This window comes from Salvia hispanica, chromosome 3 (genome assembly GCF_029641045.1).
Source record: "Salvia hispanica isolate PSC_SH4W2 chromosome 3, Shi_PSC_v1, whole genome shotgun sequence".
Classification (NCBI taxonomy): Eukaryota; Viridiplantae; Streptophyta; class Magnoliopsida; order Lamiales; family Lamiaceae; genus Salvia; species Salvia hispanica.
Window position 1 is genome coordinate 10,689,417 of NC_142694.1, and position 17,552 is coordinate 10,706,968.

A 17,552-nucleotide genomic window follows, 5' to 3' on the forward strand; every position below is an offset into this window, starting at 1 on the left:
CGAACCACAGTTGTGCGTCGAAAAAAAATCCAACTTCCAAATTTTCGGTACAAGTACAATTTAATTTGCATGATTTGAATTGAATGTTATTGAATTAACCAGAAGTGTAACCGAAATTATGATAATTTTCCCTTTCTAAAAAATTGGACACTTATAATTTGGCTTCACCTAAATATGGGGACATTTTATTGATTACTATAGGAGTAATTAACAAGAAAAAAAAGATTAAAGTCAAAAATTAGATGCGTGTTAATTGCAATTTCTAATTGTTCTTCTATTCATCACTACTACTTAACGACGAGCTAATTGACTTGTGCGCCTCAAAAGCAGCACCATTATCTAGAGAGAGAAACTCCATAAATCCTTCTTCATCATCTCCATGTCAAGAGAAGAAGGAGAAGAAGAGATAATCGCCGCAGCAATGGAACCTGATCTCTCGCTCAAGCTCGACGCACAGCAAAACAAACTCGACGAATCTCCATCGTCAAATACTCGAACACCTGGTGATCGCGCTCCAGATCAAAATTCCGATCAAGGATCCAGCACACAAGAGGTATAATCGCAAATTCGTTGGATCGAGAGATGAAATCATGTCGTTGTATGAGTTAATTTAACAGTGTGGAATTCGATCCAGCTTACAGTTCTGCAGATGAAGATGAATCGCGTGAAAGAGGAGAACAAACAGTTACGAAACGCAGTGGAGAAGACTATGAAGGATTACACTGATTTGCAGACGAAATTCTCTATGATTCAGCAAAATAGCGGAAACAAGGTGAATTGAAACACGATTTGTAGCGAGAAATCAATCCATGTTGTTTACCTTCTTTTTTTTAATTTCTCGAAAATAGCTCTCGTAATTTTTTCAAATTGATTTAGGATCCCGATATGATTTACTCGATGAACGAGAATCACAAAAACGACGACGTTCGGAGATCGCCGTCGGAGGAGGAGGAGGGCGCGGGAAACGACGGGCTGTGGCTGTCTCTGCGGGTGGCGAGCAGCTGCAGTGAGGGCGGCGAAGCGGCGGAGAAGAGGGAGGAGGCTACGGTGGCGTTCAGGCCAGCTCAAAATCAGATGCATAGCAATAACATGACTGGAATTATGAATCATATCAATTCTCCACCAAATAAACGAGCTAGGGTTTCTGTCAGGGCAAGATGTGATTCAGCTACGGTTGGTTCACATTTTTTTAATTTTTTTTTATGATTAATCGAATATTAATGAGTTGAAATTGATTTCATGTGAATTGATCAGATGAGTGACGGATGTCAATGGAGAAAATATGGCCAGAAGATTGCTAAAGGAAACCCTTGCCCTCGAGCCTACTATCGTTGCACTGTAGCTCCGGGATGCCCCGTGAGAAAACAGGTGGAGTATAATTTTTGTAATTAAATATTTCATTTTTTTTTAAAATTTTGGAATGTGTGTTGTTATTACATCTTCTATTTCATTTTTTATTATACTCCATTTAATAAGTAAATTCTACACTACTATCGTGTCTCATTTCATTCCGCTATATTGAGATTTTTTACATCATTTTATACTTAGTTAAAGCTACTAGTAGCATTGCATGTACTATTATATCAATTTGAAGAATTGATATAAATATCATTATTATTTTCATTGTGGTTGTATGAATTAACATGAATGAACATTATGGCCTTAGACAAACTTTATTGAGGCAGCATTAATTAATTATTCTATTCATAATTAAAGATTATAAGAATGATAATATTGTTGTTGGTTTTACAACTTCGATGGAGATGGTTTGATTTGGAACTATTTGTGATCACTTGTAATATGATCAAACTTATGAGCTATAATTAGATACACTAATTGTGTTCAGTTGAGTTAATTGTTTAAATTACTATATCACATTGATTGTAATTATGTGTAATTAATACGTTCTTACAAGCAGGTCCAAAGATGTTTAGAGGACAAATCGATACTGATCACAACGTACGAAGGCACACACAACCATCCCCTTCCGGTAGGTGCAACCGCGATGGCGTCAACAACATCAGCAGCGTCGCCATACATGATGTTCGACGCGAACAATCCCTTCCACAACTCCGAACTACTCCATCCAACCTCAAATCAACAACATTCCCTTTATTACAATAACATTCATAGCCCTCTAGTCATAAATCCCTCTTCACCATTCATACCAAACCTAAGACCCCTAAACCCTAATTACTATGACCCCACAAAGGGCATTGTTTTGGACCTCACCAACAACCCTTGCTCTTCAAATTCCATGGCCCAATTAGGGTATTCTTTGATCCCTAAACCACCAAACTTCAATGGAGAAACACTTGCTAACCACCTTTTCCCTCGCCCCAATGGGTTGTTACAAGACCAAGATCGAGGGGATTTGGACCAAACGACGTCGTTGTCCGAAAATGTGAGTGCAATAACTTCTGATCCTAAGTTTAGGGTTGCTGTTGCAGCTGCAATTTCTTCACTCATAAATAAAGAGAGCCAAACAGTCCCTAAAGATGGGGAGAGCGGTGGGGATAAGAGTTGGATTCTTGAATCAAGCAGTAACCCTATCCATCAATCACCAACTGAATAATTTATATAAATTTTATATACTCCATTAAATTAAATACATTAATGTATCATTTCCTGCAGAATTAATTAATGTAAATTTAGATGACAGGTTTTATCTATATTTTTGTAGTAATTGGTTTTATCTCAATCTAGAGGATTTGATTACATTATATATACTGAACATTAAATTCTGTTATGTTTTTCTGGGATTTATAATATTTCTGTGAGCTGGAGGTTCCATGTGAAGCCTTGACTGTTGTAAAAATCAAGAAATTGTTTAAGAACTTGGTCCATATTTTTCTTGTTAATTTTCCTAAAAATTTGGATCTGATCCTAATTTTAATTTCTGATACTTTTAATGTCACTTTACTTGGAACATGAGTAGGGATGAATTATCTTGCACATGCATAATTTTTAATTTCGCAATTTCCCATCTTGCTTTTTGATCTTTTTTTCTTTTTTTTTCTAGCATTATACATGAAATATACTCATATAATAGTAATTAATTACGATGTTGATTTATAATATAAGAGCTATATATTTTTCTAAAATATTAGGTGGGCAATTTCAAAGGAAAGTAATTAGCCTATATATGCTCTGCTCAATTGGCTAATTAATGCGACGTCCTTTGATAAATTAGCAGTAACACGTAGTAATTAATTATCGACGTGTTAATAAAGGTTTAATAGTGTTAATATACAATTAGTATACTAGCTAGTGGACATATTAGAGCGCGTTTTAGCAATTTAGTAAGCTGTTTAAAACAATCAATAAAGATATTTTAAAGCTTATTACAAACACATCATAACACCTCAATAATATTCTAAAAAAAAAAAAAAAAAACAAGTAAGCAAAACAGACTACTATTTGATATAAAAATGAAAAAATTAATTAAAATTTAAAGTTAATTCTTCAGGTTTAATCATTGTAATAAAAGCTTTGTCAATATTTAAATTTTGTTTACGCTCGATAATCTGTAAAGTATAACCCTTGTCAAGATGTAGCGATTTCGAAAACAGTCATTCTGTAACAAGATTGATTGTTAAAACTGTTACTATTTGATACTTACTCAGTTTCACAAATCACAACAAAATTTAGTTTTCATGGAGTTTAAGAACTAAATTAAACGAACTGTCAATACTACTAGTAATCTAGATACTTGATTTGGGCCTGAACTTCGGTAGCCCAATCTAGCATGTATTGTTTGGTCAGCCCAATTAATATTTAAAGAGGATCATGCGAATTTAATTTATTAATTAAATAGAATTAGTACCATGAGTTTTGTGCTTATTCAAAACAAAGTAAGGATGCCTGGAGTACTCTGAGTTTTCGTATTTCAATAATATCAAGTAATAGTTTTGAATTTGAAGACCCCGAAATATGTACCATGTAAATGTTTCAACTTCTTTATCAAGATAAAATGTCACACTCCTACTATATGTTTCCATATGATAAGTGCAAAATTTGTTCGTAAGATAAATGCATCATATTAAACCCTTTGATTTGCCATTGAGACAAATGAAACATGCATCTCTATTTCTATATGGCAAAGAAATATATTGACACTTTTGTGGGGGAAATATATTAGTAGTAAAATTGTATCCATTAACAATAGATAATTATAACTAGATACTACTCCTACTAGTTACTCATAGGAATAAAGTACTATTAGAAGAGATTCATTGAGATGAGCTAGATATATAAATTTCTTGAAATGTATATAGGATATCAAGCATGGCAAAAGAAATACAGTAAGTCAGTAACATAAACGAAAACAAAACATCACTTGAAAAGATTTGAAATCACAAAAATGTCGCAAACAGAAATTTTTAAAACACAAGTTGTTGCAAATGTAGACAACTAGCAAAACTGTCTCAGTAAAAGAAATACTAAGAACTTGGATTCCTCCAAAATACTTCTTAGGCCTTGACCCGGTTGTAATACTTCTGCTTCTCTGAGGTTGTCTGGAACCGTCCATGTCCAAACTTGGATGAGGTGTCGATAAACTTGAGCTTGATGTCTTCCAGCGCAACACGAGAAGTCTGTTTCAGGAGGGATTGACGAAGGGTTACAACCCTCTTCTTGGGTCCAACTACTCCACCCTTGATCATCAGGTAATCATCCTTCACCACACCATAGTGAGGGAAGCCACCCATAGGAGTCACATCCTTCTCAGTCCTGCATAAATCCAGTTTCAAACAAGGATTAGATACAAATCATTTATATTCATATCACATTCTCTCAATTTGAAGAATATTAATATCAAATTACCTGTCATACTCAGTACTGGCAGTGTGCTCTTCAGTGCCTGCCTTACCGAGCTTGTAGACCTTCTTGTTCAATTCAGTACGGTGATGGTACCCGTTCTGACCAGCCCTAGCAACAGTGAAGGAAACTCTTGCCGGATGCCAAGCACCAATACAGGCAACCTTGCGCAGACCCCTATGGGTTTTGCGGGGAAGACGGGTGACACCCCAACGAGTGACAACACCTTCGTACCCCTTACCCTTGGTCACACCAATGATGTCGAGCATCTCATCCTTCTGGAAAACAGCATCCACAGGGACCTGCTTCTCAAAGAAGCCATAAGCAAAGTCTACCTTCTGAGCAATGGTCCCACCATTAACCTGAATCTCCATCAAGTGTGCCTTCTTTTGTTTCAGCCCCTTCATCTTTCTAATCTGCAGAGTGCAAACATCATGTAAGTACAAGATTAATTCAATAAAAAGATCATACTATTGAATTTTATATATTGAAGGAGCTAGAGAAAGACCTGAGTGTGAGCCAAAACACGGATGACACAAGAGTACTTTTTCAGTTTCTCCAGCTGTGCCTGGATGTCCTTCTTACCCTCATCAGTCTCCAATTTCTTGGAGTACTTAGAGAAGGCCTTCTTCTTGGACTTGCACCAGTTCTTGTAGAACCTCCTCCTGATCTCCTCACTGAGATGCTGGGCCCAGACTGTGTTCAGGCAGCGAAGACCACGTGGAGTCTTGACATACCCAACAACTCCAACAATAACCATGGGAGGTGTTTCAATGATGGTAACAGCCTCACATGTCTCCTTCTTGTGGAGCTCTGCATAATCATTTTCAAATTAGTCAAGATATTGGCTTTTTTGAACACTTATAGTGAAAAACAATGAAAGCAATTGACAAGTGATTGATACAGCTTGTGTAGATCACAGCCCATAAATATATGGATTTAGCTGATTAACAATACATATAAAGAAAAAATATAAAATAAAGAACATCCAAATGCAAGATATACATACTTGATCCAGGTTTCTCCACATCTCGGACAATGTGGGTCATTCCAGCCTTGTATCCCAAGAAGGCGGTCAGCCTACACGGCTTGGTTGGGTCATCCTTGGGGAAAGCCTTCACTGCAATCTCAAAGAAAATTCAATGAAAATCAGATATTGGACAAAGACAATCAATATAAAGACATTCACAGAAAACGTTATATATTATTTAATCCATTATACAACACACATTTGGTAAATCAGAAAATGGACAAGGGTGAGGTGAGGTGAGACATTTAGTAATACCAGCAATACCAATTCACAAATCATATCTAATGTAATCGAACATTCTAAACGAAATGCTTTATGAATGAACGTTAACCATAAGAAATGACATACCCTTTCCCTTATGGCGAGCAGCCCTCTTCCTCGGCAGGAAACCGAGGGAACCGTGCCTTGGGTGCTCAAACTTCCTGTGCGACATTTTTCGCTTCTTTTACCTGAAAAGGGGACAAATCATTCAGATTCAAAAACATTTCAGCTAACATTCATCCAGTTCTTATAAAGACAGAGCATTTACTTCCATATCCGCTCAATTTATAACTTCTTTTATTAAATCAAACAATCGTGTTTTATTTCGAGAATTAAGCATCGTGATTAAATCCAAACCTCTAAAAAACACAGAACATAAAACCAATTGAGCAAATGGATAGATTGCATCGCTTATCAAATTATTAAAATAAACGTTGCTTTCAATTTTTACTAGACGTGTAAACTGCATATCAGAAATCTGCGTCAAAATGATGAAAATGGAAAGACGAGATGCAAACCCATGCGAGAGAATGGAAGCATGTGAACAGTACCTGAATGCTGCTGCTGCGATGGAGAGAGTGAGGCTCAGCCCTAAGCTAAAACCCTAATTCGATGGTATCTCTCTATTTATAGGCAGGTTATTGTTTTTCAGCAGTAAGGGTTGGGCTTGGACTGTTTGTTAATGGGCCAGATATAAATTGGTCTCACTTTGATTGTAAGCCCAGTATTTTTTTTTATTTTTTTTTTTATGTTAAACAATTCTAATTGTTATTTTACCAAATACGAAAAATAGAAAAATAGAAAAATAAAAGAAAAGATTTCCCCATCTGCTACTCCTTCCTCCAATTTTATTTGAAGATTCAATTTTGAGAATCAAGCCCTTCTAACCTTCGATTTTTGCTATCAGAGGTAAGAACTCTGTTCTTCTTTGTGCAAACTCACCTCATATGCTTGGTATTAAGGAGAATTGAATGAAGTTTCAGAGTCTGGGGAAGGAGGGGTCGAAACCTACCCTTTTAAAAATATACTTGATTAGTTGTGGAATTCTTCTAAATTGAAGTAAGAATTACTCCCAATAGATGAATTATGCATGAATAGGAAATAAGATCAAACATTGGAGTGAGATTTGGGGATGACCGAAATGTTCAATGGGGTTTATGTTGGGATTTTGTTCGTATGCTTGAATCTGTCCATATTGATTTCTTTGACGTTTAAAGTGAATGGGAATAAAGCTTTATGTTGAATATATGGGGACCGGAAATTCAGAAGAGTCCTATAACTTTGAAACTGATTTAATTGCTTAAATTGATCTGAAATTTAGAAGAGTAGTTGATTTGTTAGGGTTGTAGCAAAATGAGATTTTTGAGTGGAGTATGTGACAGTAAGCACTAAGGAAGTAAGCATACATGATGAGTATGCGTACATTGAGCTTCTAGCAGTTGAAATAAGAGTCTTGTTTTGATATAGGGATGACAACCTGACTCTCATTTAGAAATTTCATCATACAATGTTCTCTGCATTCTAACTGGTTGCGTTTTGATTGAGATGTGATTTCCTTGCAATTCAATGAATGTTTCCTTAAAACTCTACTAAGAAATTTAAAATGTCAATTCTAGGAAGAAAATCGTATATATCATAGCATCATACTATCAAATTAAATTTCTTTAAACAAACATGTATGTAACAACAGGCATCACCATTGCACCTGAGTGAGAGAAAGAGAGTAAGACAGCTTCACCGCCACCTGCTGCAGTGCCGCCGCCATTAATGGATTTCTCCGCTCTGAATGAAGCACTGGCTTTCAAGTCCTATGACAAGGTCGCAGACATATGTGACAGTCTCATGTTCCAGGTAGTGTACAAGCATGCCTATTCTACCCTCGCATTCCCTGCTGCAAACCTTAACTTTCTCACACTACTGTTTTTCTTCTTTTTATCGATTACAGGCTGCATCTGAGGGCGTCTCTTTTCAGGAAGACTGGCCTTACGCCATTCATCTCATCGGCCACATCTACATCAATGACATGTAATTTTTGTTCTCTGGTTAAATTTTATAGAATTTGCGGAGGAATTTATTATAACTATATTGTTTCTGTTTGATTATGTTAATTTGGTTGCGTGGTATGGTGGTGGCGATTGTGGCTGCGATTGTGCTATTTGAACTATTACAGTAATAGCGCAAGGTTCTTGTGGAAGAAGATACCACTGTCAGTGAAAGAGAGCCAGCCAGAAGTATCAGCCGCGTGGAAAATTGGGCAGAGGTTGTGGATTAAGGATTACGCCAGTGTTCATGAGGCTATTCGTGAGTTTATCTGGAGTCCACAGTGTCAGGGAATCATGACAGCTTTCTCAGGTTCGTCTGTGTGCGTTAACTTCCGTTCGTATCAGTTAACTACATTACTATTCATGTTCTCAGCTACGTGTCTTAGTGAGAAGAATTTAGTGCATTGTGTTGGACCTGTTGGTGATTCCATTTACTCACTATGGTACATTGAGTAGCACTAATATAGATTTATCAGAAACTTATGTGAATTGGATAATCGTCAACTTGATTGCTTTCTAGTGTTTTTTTTTGTTTGTTGGATAATGGTAAAATGAGTATGGCTCTCAAACTCTTCAAGGAAATGGGTTGCTAACACCAATATGATTAGCCATTTGTTGGTCTTAAATAACTACAACCTAGCAAACAGTATAATGAATTAATATACCTCGTTAGATCACCATTGTCCTGTTTGTGAATGATGAATTTGTATATACAGAACACACAATGCGAGGGGATTTTTCCTTGTGTTTAAACAGAGACTTCAATCTTGCATCAAGAGTCTAGTCTTTGTTGATTCTTGTACTAGTGTAGGGGAGGTTTTAGAAACCCGTAACACATTTTTGTATGATTTTGATGCTGCAGCAACTATGACGACCGGAACATACTTTTTTATCAATGCTTATGTTGAAATTATTGCAGAAATGTACACCAAAAGGATGTTTGAACTGCTACAATCAGCTTATTCAACAATAAGCATTCAAGATACTGCTCTTTTCCTCGGAATGAATGAGGACGACGCAAAAAATTGTAAGCTCCCTTCCTCGCTAAGGCAATCACATGTCTAACTTGCTGTTCACAAAGTGGTTCTTTTGTTAATAGTGGGTGATTGCTCTCTCTTTGCAGATGTAGTGCAACACGGCTGGACTGTGGACCCTGCATCCCGGATGCTCACAGTGAAGAAGCAGACCGTTGTGAATGAACAGAAACTGGATCATAGTAAATTACAGCGGCTAACTGAGTATGTCTTTCACCTCGAGCACTGATGCACCGAGTCGGATGCATATTCATTTGGCTATTCGCATCGATGGAGCTTGAGCTGTTCATATGTCTTTCTTTTTATCGACAGAGATATTTTACAATCTCTTCCATTGATCTATGACTGGCCGATCTTTTAGCTTTTACATATACTTTCTCCGTCCATTAATAAGAGTTCTACTTTTTGTACTTAAGTTTTAAGAAACGTGCATCGAAAAAGTCATTAGAATGTTGCAATGATGTAGTAGTAAGTATTATCTTGTCTAGTATACCGAATATCAACTACGTATGCCAATTTTTAGATAAGGTTTCGCAAATTAGTCCTAATAATAATCTAGAATGCGCATTTTAACTATAATACAACTTTATATGTATAACACTTATATCTACAGAGATATCACTAGTTCATTAGTGATTTTATAATAATAATAAAAAAAAAAAATCTTGTTTGGCAATAAGGAATCATGAGTAGAATTTGTTCCATACAAAAATTAAAAAAGTGGGCCTAATTAAAAAGTGCAAACGAGATGAAGAACGTGATCAACGTGAATTTTATATGGAACCAAAAACTCACCCAACACATACTATAAACGTGGGGAACAAAGACTATTTATTGATTTGATCATCGTTTCTTATAATCAACCATTTGATTGATCAAGTAGCTAACTTTTAGGCCAAACCCATAAAATTAAATTATAACAAAACAAAAATGAACAAGATGATAAAACGGAGCCAGGCTACCAATTTAATTACAATGTTTTTTGTGGTTGACCACAGGTGTTCCAAGTCTGCCTTTGGCAGAATCGGATTAATCCTGCTCGACCGAATTTGTGGATTAATACTGAAAGTCTTTTTTTCCCCTCATATCGAAGAAAACACATGTGTACAAGATGAAATATTCCCTAGTGTAATTCAACAGTTTGGTTATGGAAATAATTGTATGGTACAAAACCTTATCCAGAATGGGGGATGATTATGAAGGGAGACAAAAAATCTTATTCTTTTTGCATCAACCACAAAAATTTGATGAATTCGTCTATTCGAGTACCATTCTTCTCTTTTCTTTTTTTGCATTTTATTATTGGATTTAATCTTCATTGCTACATGGGCAAATTAATTTAGAAATAAATCACATTTGCGGTTAATATATCTATACAAAATTCTTAAGCCGAACAGACGATGGTGAGCTAAAAATACAGAAACACCTCATAATGTAAACATTAGAAGATCCAATGATAAACTATTATTAGGTGATGCCTATCTATACATTTATAGTTTGTTAATTTTATAAGTGATAATGATTTGTGACAGAAATTTATACATGATCTTGTTCAAATGCAAGTGAGCCCATTGAGTAATACACTACTAATCTCTTTATGAATATAGATAGTTCAAATATAACAATTGTATACTAGAAATCTATGCACTACAATTTGATTTTTATTCCTGCTCATTCATTTTGAAATGATAACTCATTAGTCATTTAATTTGCTGACTCTTTTCATTATTGCATTGCGGAGTACATTTTTTTAAAATAATTATTATTGACCATGGATATTTTTGGGGGATATAATGGTCATTTGAGAACAACCAAGTTGGAATAACAATTCTCGATTTCTAGGTCTCAACTTCCTGACTTAAACACAACGCTAAGACAGTACTACTGTGGGCCCAACAGATTTTTTTTTACCTATATAGCCCCAGAGGAATAGAAGTAATTTGAATATTAGGGTTTTGAGAATTACTCTCTCTTGGCCCCATTAAATATGTCATTTTTTTTTTTTTGGATGGTTTCAATAAATGTACCATTTTATTTTATCATTTTTAGTATGAGTAGTGATATGGGGAAAGTGCCCCTTAAGTATATAACTAGAGAACAAATCACAGCCACAAGATCAAGAAAATCAAGGGCTAGTTTTAACACATGAGATTTTCGAATTTGAAGGAGAAATCAGTTCACTCTATCACAGATTTACTTCACTATACAAGGCGGGGGTATAATGGACATTTCACTAATAAAATTAGGGTTAACAATTGAATTAATTTCTCATTTGCAGAATTCATCTCCCGCCATCACTGCTCTTCCCGTCGCCTCCATCCATCGTCGCCGTCGCTTCCATCCACCGTCGCTGTCGCTTCCATCCATCGTCGCCATCGCTTCCATCCATTGTCGCTGCAATCGCTGTCGCCTCCATCCATAGTCGAACAATGAATCGAAATGAGAAAGATTTTTCAAAATGTAAGTTGTTCTACTAGTTTCTGATTTAGATTTCTCATTCTTATTTAGATTTAGTTTTGAGAATTCTGCAAATTCAAACGCCGAGAGTTTTTAATAAGCGAGATATGCAGTAGTTTATTATGGAATCCAAATTGAATAGAACAGACGTTAGCTTACAGTTAATTACTACAGTTAACTACTTCTATGTTTTCTGTAGGTTTTGATCGACAGAAAAAAAAGAAAAACAACAACCGTAGACTCTGATCGTGAGTAACAACTACCTGCTCTGTTTTTCATTTAGTGAAGTATTACATTATTAGAGTGAAGTGTTTGTGATCTATGCTTATTCTGCTCTATTTTTTCATTGGTTTGAAGTAAAACAGTGTTAAAGTGAAGTGTCTGTCATCTATGCTTGTAGTGCTTTGTTTTTCCAATTCAGTGAAGTAAAACATGCTTACAGTGAAGTATTCCAGTGTTAGAGTGAAGTGTCTGTCATCTATGCTTGTAGTGCTTTGTTTTTCCATTTCAGTGAAGTAAAACATGCCTACAGTGAAGTATTCCAGTGTTATAGTGAAGTGTCTGTGATCTATGCTTGTAGTGCTTTGTTTTTCCATTTCAGTGAAGTAAAACATGGTTAGAGTGAAGTATTCCAGTGTTAGAGTGAAGTGTCTGTGATCTATGCTTGTAGTGCTTTGTTTTTCCATTTCAGTGAAGTAAAACATGGTTAGAGTGAAGTATTCCAGTGTTAGAGTGAAGTGTCTGTGATCTATGCTTGTAGTGCTTTGTTTTTCCATTTCAGTGAAGTAAAACAGTGTTACAGTGAAGTATTCCAGTGTTAGAGTGAAGTGTCTGTGATCTATGGTTGTAGTGCTTTGTTTTTCCATTTCAGTGAAATAAAACATGGTTAGAGTGAAGTATTTCAGTGTTAGAGTGAAGTGTCTGTGATCTATTCTTGTAGTGCTTTGTTTTTCCAATTCAGTGAAGTAAAACATGTTTAGAGTGAAGTATTCCAGTGTTAGAGTGAAGTGTCTGTCATCTATTCATGTAGTGCTTTGTTTTTCCATTTCAGTGAAGTAAAACAATGTTAGAGTGAAGTATTCCAGTGTTAGAGTGAAGTGTCTATCATCTATGCTTGTAGTGCTTTGTTTTTCCATTTCAGTGAAGTAAAACAGTGTTAGAGTGAAGTATTTCAGTGTTAGAGTGAAGTGTCTGTGATCTATGCTTGTAGTGCTTTGTTTTTCCATTTCAGTGAAGTAAAAAATGGTTAGAGTGAAGTATTTCAGTGTTAGAGTGAAGTGTCTATCATCTATGCTTGTAGTGCTTTGTTTTTCCATTTCAGTGAAGTAAAACATGGTTAGAGTGAAGTATTCCAGTGTTAGAGTGAAGTGTTTGTGATCTATGCTTGTAGTGCTTTGTTTTTCCATTTCAGTGAAGTAAAACATGGTTAGAGTGAAGTATTCCAGTGTTAGAGTGAAGTGTCTGTGATCTATGCTTGTAGTGCTTTGTTTTTCCAATTCAGTGAAGTAAAACATGGTTAGAGTGAAGTATTCCAGTGTTAGAGTGAAGTGTTTGTGATCTATGCATGAATTAACAGTAAACAAATAACAATGCTACTAATATGAAGGCTTCGAATTCTTGTTATGTTATGATGATTGTATGTATAGCTGATTGTTAGTATAATAATACTTGTATATGAAATACTATGGTGCTTCTATATACAAATGTATTCTTAACAAAGGTGAAAATTTTAGTAATCATTGCTAATGTTATCTTTCTTCTATTGATTTCAGTAACACTGCACCATATATAGATTCAAGAAGCTGCATTGCACCTTAGAGTGAAGTATATGATGACTGTTACTATGGCGAGCGGGAACACGATTGAAAATGTATTGCCTAAAAGAAGCAGCAAGTGAATACTCCAAAGGCTAAGAACAAAGTATTGCAGCTCATTAATATTGTCGGAAACAAACCATGAGTCATTGAATAACTTGGCGACAACATCAAAGCATTATCAAGAATGTAGCAACAACATGGAGATAAATGTGGAAAAATGATTGTAAACTTCAAGCGTTCATGACCATTTGTATGAAACTAGTTCATAATATGTGTCATTTAGTACAATATAAAGCTTATCTGTTTCAATTAAATTCAATATTATGTTGACTATTAATTTACTTCACTGCATAGCATATTTGCTTCACTATAAAGCAGTTTTACATCACTGTACACAACAGTTACTACACTATATAGTATTTCAACTTCACTGCAAGTATATGTTCACAATAAATGAACCAAAACATGTAATTGAAATAAAAATCACTCAAAAGTGTACTAAAAATGAGTCATAAGTGCTCTACAAAGTGAATTATTTATGTCCAAATCCTCACTGCCTATATTTTGCCTTCTCATTCCCCTTTTTGCAATTCCCCAATCAATGCTCTCTTTTGTGTGGAAGACATGACAACACCTTCTGCAAGAAGATGCTTCTTACCTGGGACAGAAGGGCAACAACAAATGTCAAATGGTGACCATGATTATCCTTACCCGTAAAAGGAGAAAATATCATACAGTAGCTACATATTAAAACCTTCATATAAGTACACTATAAAGCAACTTTAATTAACTATAAGTAATATAAACTTCACTATAAAGCATGCAAAATATATTTCATTATAAGCATATACTAGTTCACTATATACTCAATATACTTCACTATATGTTCAATATACTTCACTATATACTCAATATACTTCACTTTATGAAATATTCACAATAAATCACTGTTTGTATAAAAAGGCAATGTTATACTTCATTGTTTGTTATATATACTTCTCTATATGAAATATACACATCAGTGTAAACATTAAATCACTAGTGTATAAAAAACCAAAGTTATACTTCACTCTATGAAATATTTACATCACTATAAATGATAAATACTTCACTCCAACGTAATATAAGTAGTTTTAGAGCTAATCATGCTGTGCAATTCACAAAACGCGTACACTTCCATTTAAAGCATATATACCTCACTCTGACATCTTTTTTCGCATCATACACACACTAATCATGCTATAAGAACAAACACATAGACTTCATCTTCATCACTTGAAATGATAATAATTGATAATTACCTTTAGATTCTTCTTCTTCTTCTTCTTCTTCTTCTGATGAAGGGGAATCTGAATCAAAATAATCTGCCAACGATGGTTACGGAATTGAATCCATGCGATCAGAAATTCAAATGTCGTTGATCAATCTCGCTGGAGAAATGAATCAGAAAGAAATCGAGCTGCAGTATTGAATCGTGGCTGACCAATCGCGATGAGGAATGAATCGAGATGAATAAATCAGGAATCGTTGAATTGTGATGGAGAAAATTCGTAAATCATGACTGATCAATTCACAAATTTGGACGATTCACGATGAACAAATCAGAAATCTGGATGATTCAGGAAAAACGCGATTTGATTAGGAAGATCAAATAAGAAATCTGGACGGAAGATGAACAATTTTGAATCTATGGAAGAAATCATAAGCTGAATTTGGTTCAGATTGTACAAATCGCTACACACAATTCACGTTAATCTTATGAGTTCCGAAAATGCCCTTGGGCTTTTATTTTGAGAAAAATCTGAAAGATTATTTAAGCCATAGGATTAATTTGGAGTAATAAGATATGTGGCTGAGATTTAGTCTCTAGTTATATACTTAAAATTAGTTAGACCTTGATCACTCCTCTAAACCTCATATCACACTAATTCATTTTACTTAACGATTATTAAAACTAATTAGTACTCTTCCGTCTCACAAGAATGTGCACTTTCTAATTTTAGAATTTTTTGTCTCTCTAATGAGGTGTGAGCCATTCTCCACTAACAATACTCTAATTCGTTTTGCTCTCTCTTACTTTACTAATTTTGACTCGTACCAAACCCAAAGTGCATATTCTTTGGGAACGGCGGGAGTAGTATATAAAAATTGGGTTATTTCACTAAATTTTTCTATTCATTTTTCTTAACAAAGTTAAACAATTTCTTAAAATACATACTGGTCAAATATTGGACATTTAATGGGGATATGATGGAGTACGATTTTATGAAATTACAAAGTCGGATTTACTTAGATGATTTGATGCACATTTGAGTACAAAATAATTAATCAAGAGTCACCAGACAAATAAATGTGCTGGTAACTAAGGATTAATTGTCCAATCTTGATCTATCCGGTTTCCAATTAATTGCATTGACTATATGTATGAAATATTTGTAATTTTCACACACAAATATATACATGCATTAACTATATGGATGAAACATCTGTAGTTTTCACACACAAATATATGGCACATGCGACAATGACGAAGTTGCATATATTGGACTGTTGTCATGCGATACACAAATTAAAACTTTACGTTTTCAGGAAATTAGTCGAAGGGGACCATAAAAAAACAATAAATAAAAGTACAATATTAAAATTTGAACCAACCACATATAAACTTAATTATTAATAAATACAGTATAAATTAATTAGGTCATGTAAGGATTCATTGGGCAATATACATACGATTTCATGCGGTAAGAGATAGAAGTGGGGTCGGGATACGATTTCATGCGGTAAGAGATAGAGGTGGGGTCGGGGTCACCAGAGTTGAATGACATCACCGTCAACCATGAGTGACATCGTAAAACTCCATTAATCAGTCCGACAATTCTTGGTAGTCACGATCCTATGGTAGCTATGTCTCCCACCCAACCCTTTTTGTGATGTATTTTGATTGAATTTTATTTTTTTAAAGAATCTATGGTGGTCATATTACTGTTAAGTTAGAATTGTTGAATAATATGAGATCAAATTATCAATTGAATGTCAAGAATCTATAATGGTCACATTTACGTTAAGTTAGAGCTACAAAACAATATGAGAAGTGAAATTCTGACCCTACAAGTTCTATTTCTTGCAAATGTCACTAATTTTCACGGTCTTCCATGTATTGCATGTCGACGTAACACTTGTAGAATACACGATAGTTATCTACTCGAATACTCCCTTGGCATAGTCTCACAACTAAGATGCGTGTTTCAACCCATACCTAATCTATATATCCCATGAGGTTTTCACACAATATTTTTGTAGGCTAAATCCAACTCATCATGTGTTAATCAATGTTCAATTCAAATGTGCTATAAGTTTATTCAAAAATCGTTTTTAAGACAAAGAAGGTGGAGTTTGGAAAAAACTAAACTAAATAGTCCCACAATGAATTGTCAAACCTTGCCTAAATTAAATCTTAATCACCAATATATTCTATAATAGAATTTGGTTTGATATGTTATTCCATCGATGCAAGTACAAAACCAAAAATTAAAATGTAATGGAAAGGGACCCTCCATTAATCACACTTTAATGGAATTTGATACAACATATTATGGGATTTGACTAGTGGAATTTCACAACAAATACTAAATCTAGTAAGATATTCAATCATAGACAAAATGTAAGGTTGGATATATTCGATTACTCGATCCAAAATCTTCTCATGCTTAAAATATAGTTTATCCAAAACAAAATCACCTATAAGATATAAATTATAAATGGAAGTTTCTAGTAAATGATCATAAATGAAACGCCTCAATTATTTAATTCTCCATTAAAACCTTGTGTGTACCTTTTAATATTCGTTCTCTCTTTTAGCCGTGTACGAAGATTTTCAAGGGAGAATATTGTCATTTAAAGGTAATAAAAATACTTACTCCTATATTTATATTTCATTCCACTGAATTAATTTGTTTTATAGGTGCACTTGATGAAATGAATTATTTTATTTTAACTATAAGGGGAGCTATTTTATTTTAACTATAAGGAGAGCGTGTTTGGCGACTAATTTGCTAATTAATTTGAAGCAATAAAGAAATTCTTATCTATA

General features: G+C 34.6%; 3 protein-coding genes across 4 annotated transcripts; 2 read left to right on the top strand and 1 right to left on the bottom strand.

The window, feature by feature from the left end:
• Positions 1–307: 307 nt before the first annotated feature.
• On the top strand, positions 308–2,799 carry LOC125212879 (putative WRKY transcription factor 9). Of its 2 annotated transcripts, none has more exons than XM_048113163.2 (5): positions 308–553; positions 635–772; positions 877–1,173; positions 1,255–1,368; positions 1,919–2,799. In XM_048113163.2, the coding sequence occupies exons 1-5, from the start codon at positions 380–382 to the stop codon at positions 2,573–2,575; spliced, it is 1,380 nt and encodes a 459-aa protein (XP_047969120.1). In that variant the 5' UTR covers positions 308–379; the 3' UTR covers positions 2,576–2,799. The 2 variants fall into 2 exon arrangements, with proteins under 2 accessions (XP_047969120.1, XP_047969121.1); XM_048113164.2 differs by having other exon boundaries at positions 429–553; positions 642–772.
• A 1,519-nt stretch (positions 2,800–4,318) lies between these two features.
• LOC125213094 (large ribosomal subunit protein uL3z) lies at positions 4,319–6,762 on the bottom strand. Its single transcript, XM_048113454.2, has 6 exons — positions 6,661–6,762; positions 6,197–6,297; positions 5,828–5,938; positions 5,327–5,631; positions 4,825–5,234; positions 4,319–4,731 (listed from the first exon to the last, which is right to left on the bottom strand). The coding sequence occupies exons 2-6, from the start codon at positions 6,279–6,281 to the stop codon at positions 4,473–4,475; spliced, it is 1,170 nt and encodes a 389-aa protein (XP_047969411.1). The 5' UTR covers positions 6,282–6,297; positions 6,661–6,762; the 3' UTR covers positions 4,319–4,472.
• Positions 6,763–6,889: 127 nt separating this feature from the next.
• On the top strand, positions 6,890–9,600 carry LOC125213095 (COP9 signalosome complex subunit 8-like). The gene is made up of 6 exons (XM_048113455.2): positions 6,890–7,018; positions 7,800–7,960; positions 8,055–8,134; positions 8,280–8,461; positions 9,071–9,178; positions 9,275–9,600. Exons 2-6 carry the CDS (start codon positions 7,877–7,879, stop codon positions 9,412–9,414), a joined length of 594 nt encoding a protein of 197 aa, XP_047969412.1. The 5' UTR covers positions 6,890–7,018; positions 7,800–7,876; the 3' UTR covers positions 9,415–9,600.
• Positions 9,601–17,552: the final 7,952 nt, after the last annotated feature.

Bases quoted from the DNA above. Each gene is read 5' to 3' on its own strand.
- LOC125212879 (XM_048113163.2), top strand. From the start codon at position 380: ATGTCAAGAGAAGAAGGAGAAGAAGAGATAATCGCCGCAGCAATGGAA. The intron at 773-876 runs GTGAATTGAAAC...AAATTGATTTAG, and splicing joins AGCAAAATAGCGGAAACAAG to GATCCCGATATGATTTACTC. The intron at 1,174-1,254 runs GTTGGTTCACAT...TGAATTGATCAG, and splicing joins CAAGATGTGATTCAGCTACG to ATGAGTGACGGATGTCAATG.
- LOC125213094 (XM_048113454.2), bottom strand. From the start codon at position 6,281: ATGTCGCACAGGAAGTTTGAGCACCCAAGGCACGGTTCCCTCGGTTTC. The intron at 5,235-5,326 runs GTCTTTCTCTAG...TGCACTCTGCAG, and splicing joins GTGTTTTGGCTCACACTCAG to ATTAGAAAGATGAAGGGGCT. The intron at 4,732-4,824 runs GTAATTTGATAT...GGATTTATGCAG, and splicing joins GCCAGTACTGAGTATGACAG to GACTGAGAAGGATGTGACTC.
- LOC125213095 (XM_048113455.2), top strand. From the start codon at position 7,877: ATGGATTTCTCCGCTCTGAATGAAGCACTGGCTTTCAAGTCCTATGAC. The intron at 7,961-8,054 runs GTAGTGTACAAG...TATCGATTACAG, and splicing joins GTGACAGTCTCATGTTCCAG to GCTGCATCTGAGGGCGTCTC. The intron at 8,462-9,070 runs GTTCGTCTGTGT...AAATTATTGCAG, and splicing joins AATCATGACAGCTTTCTCAG to AAATGTACACCAAAAGGATG.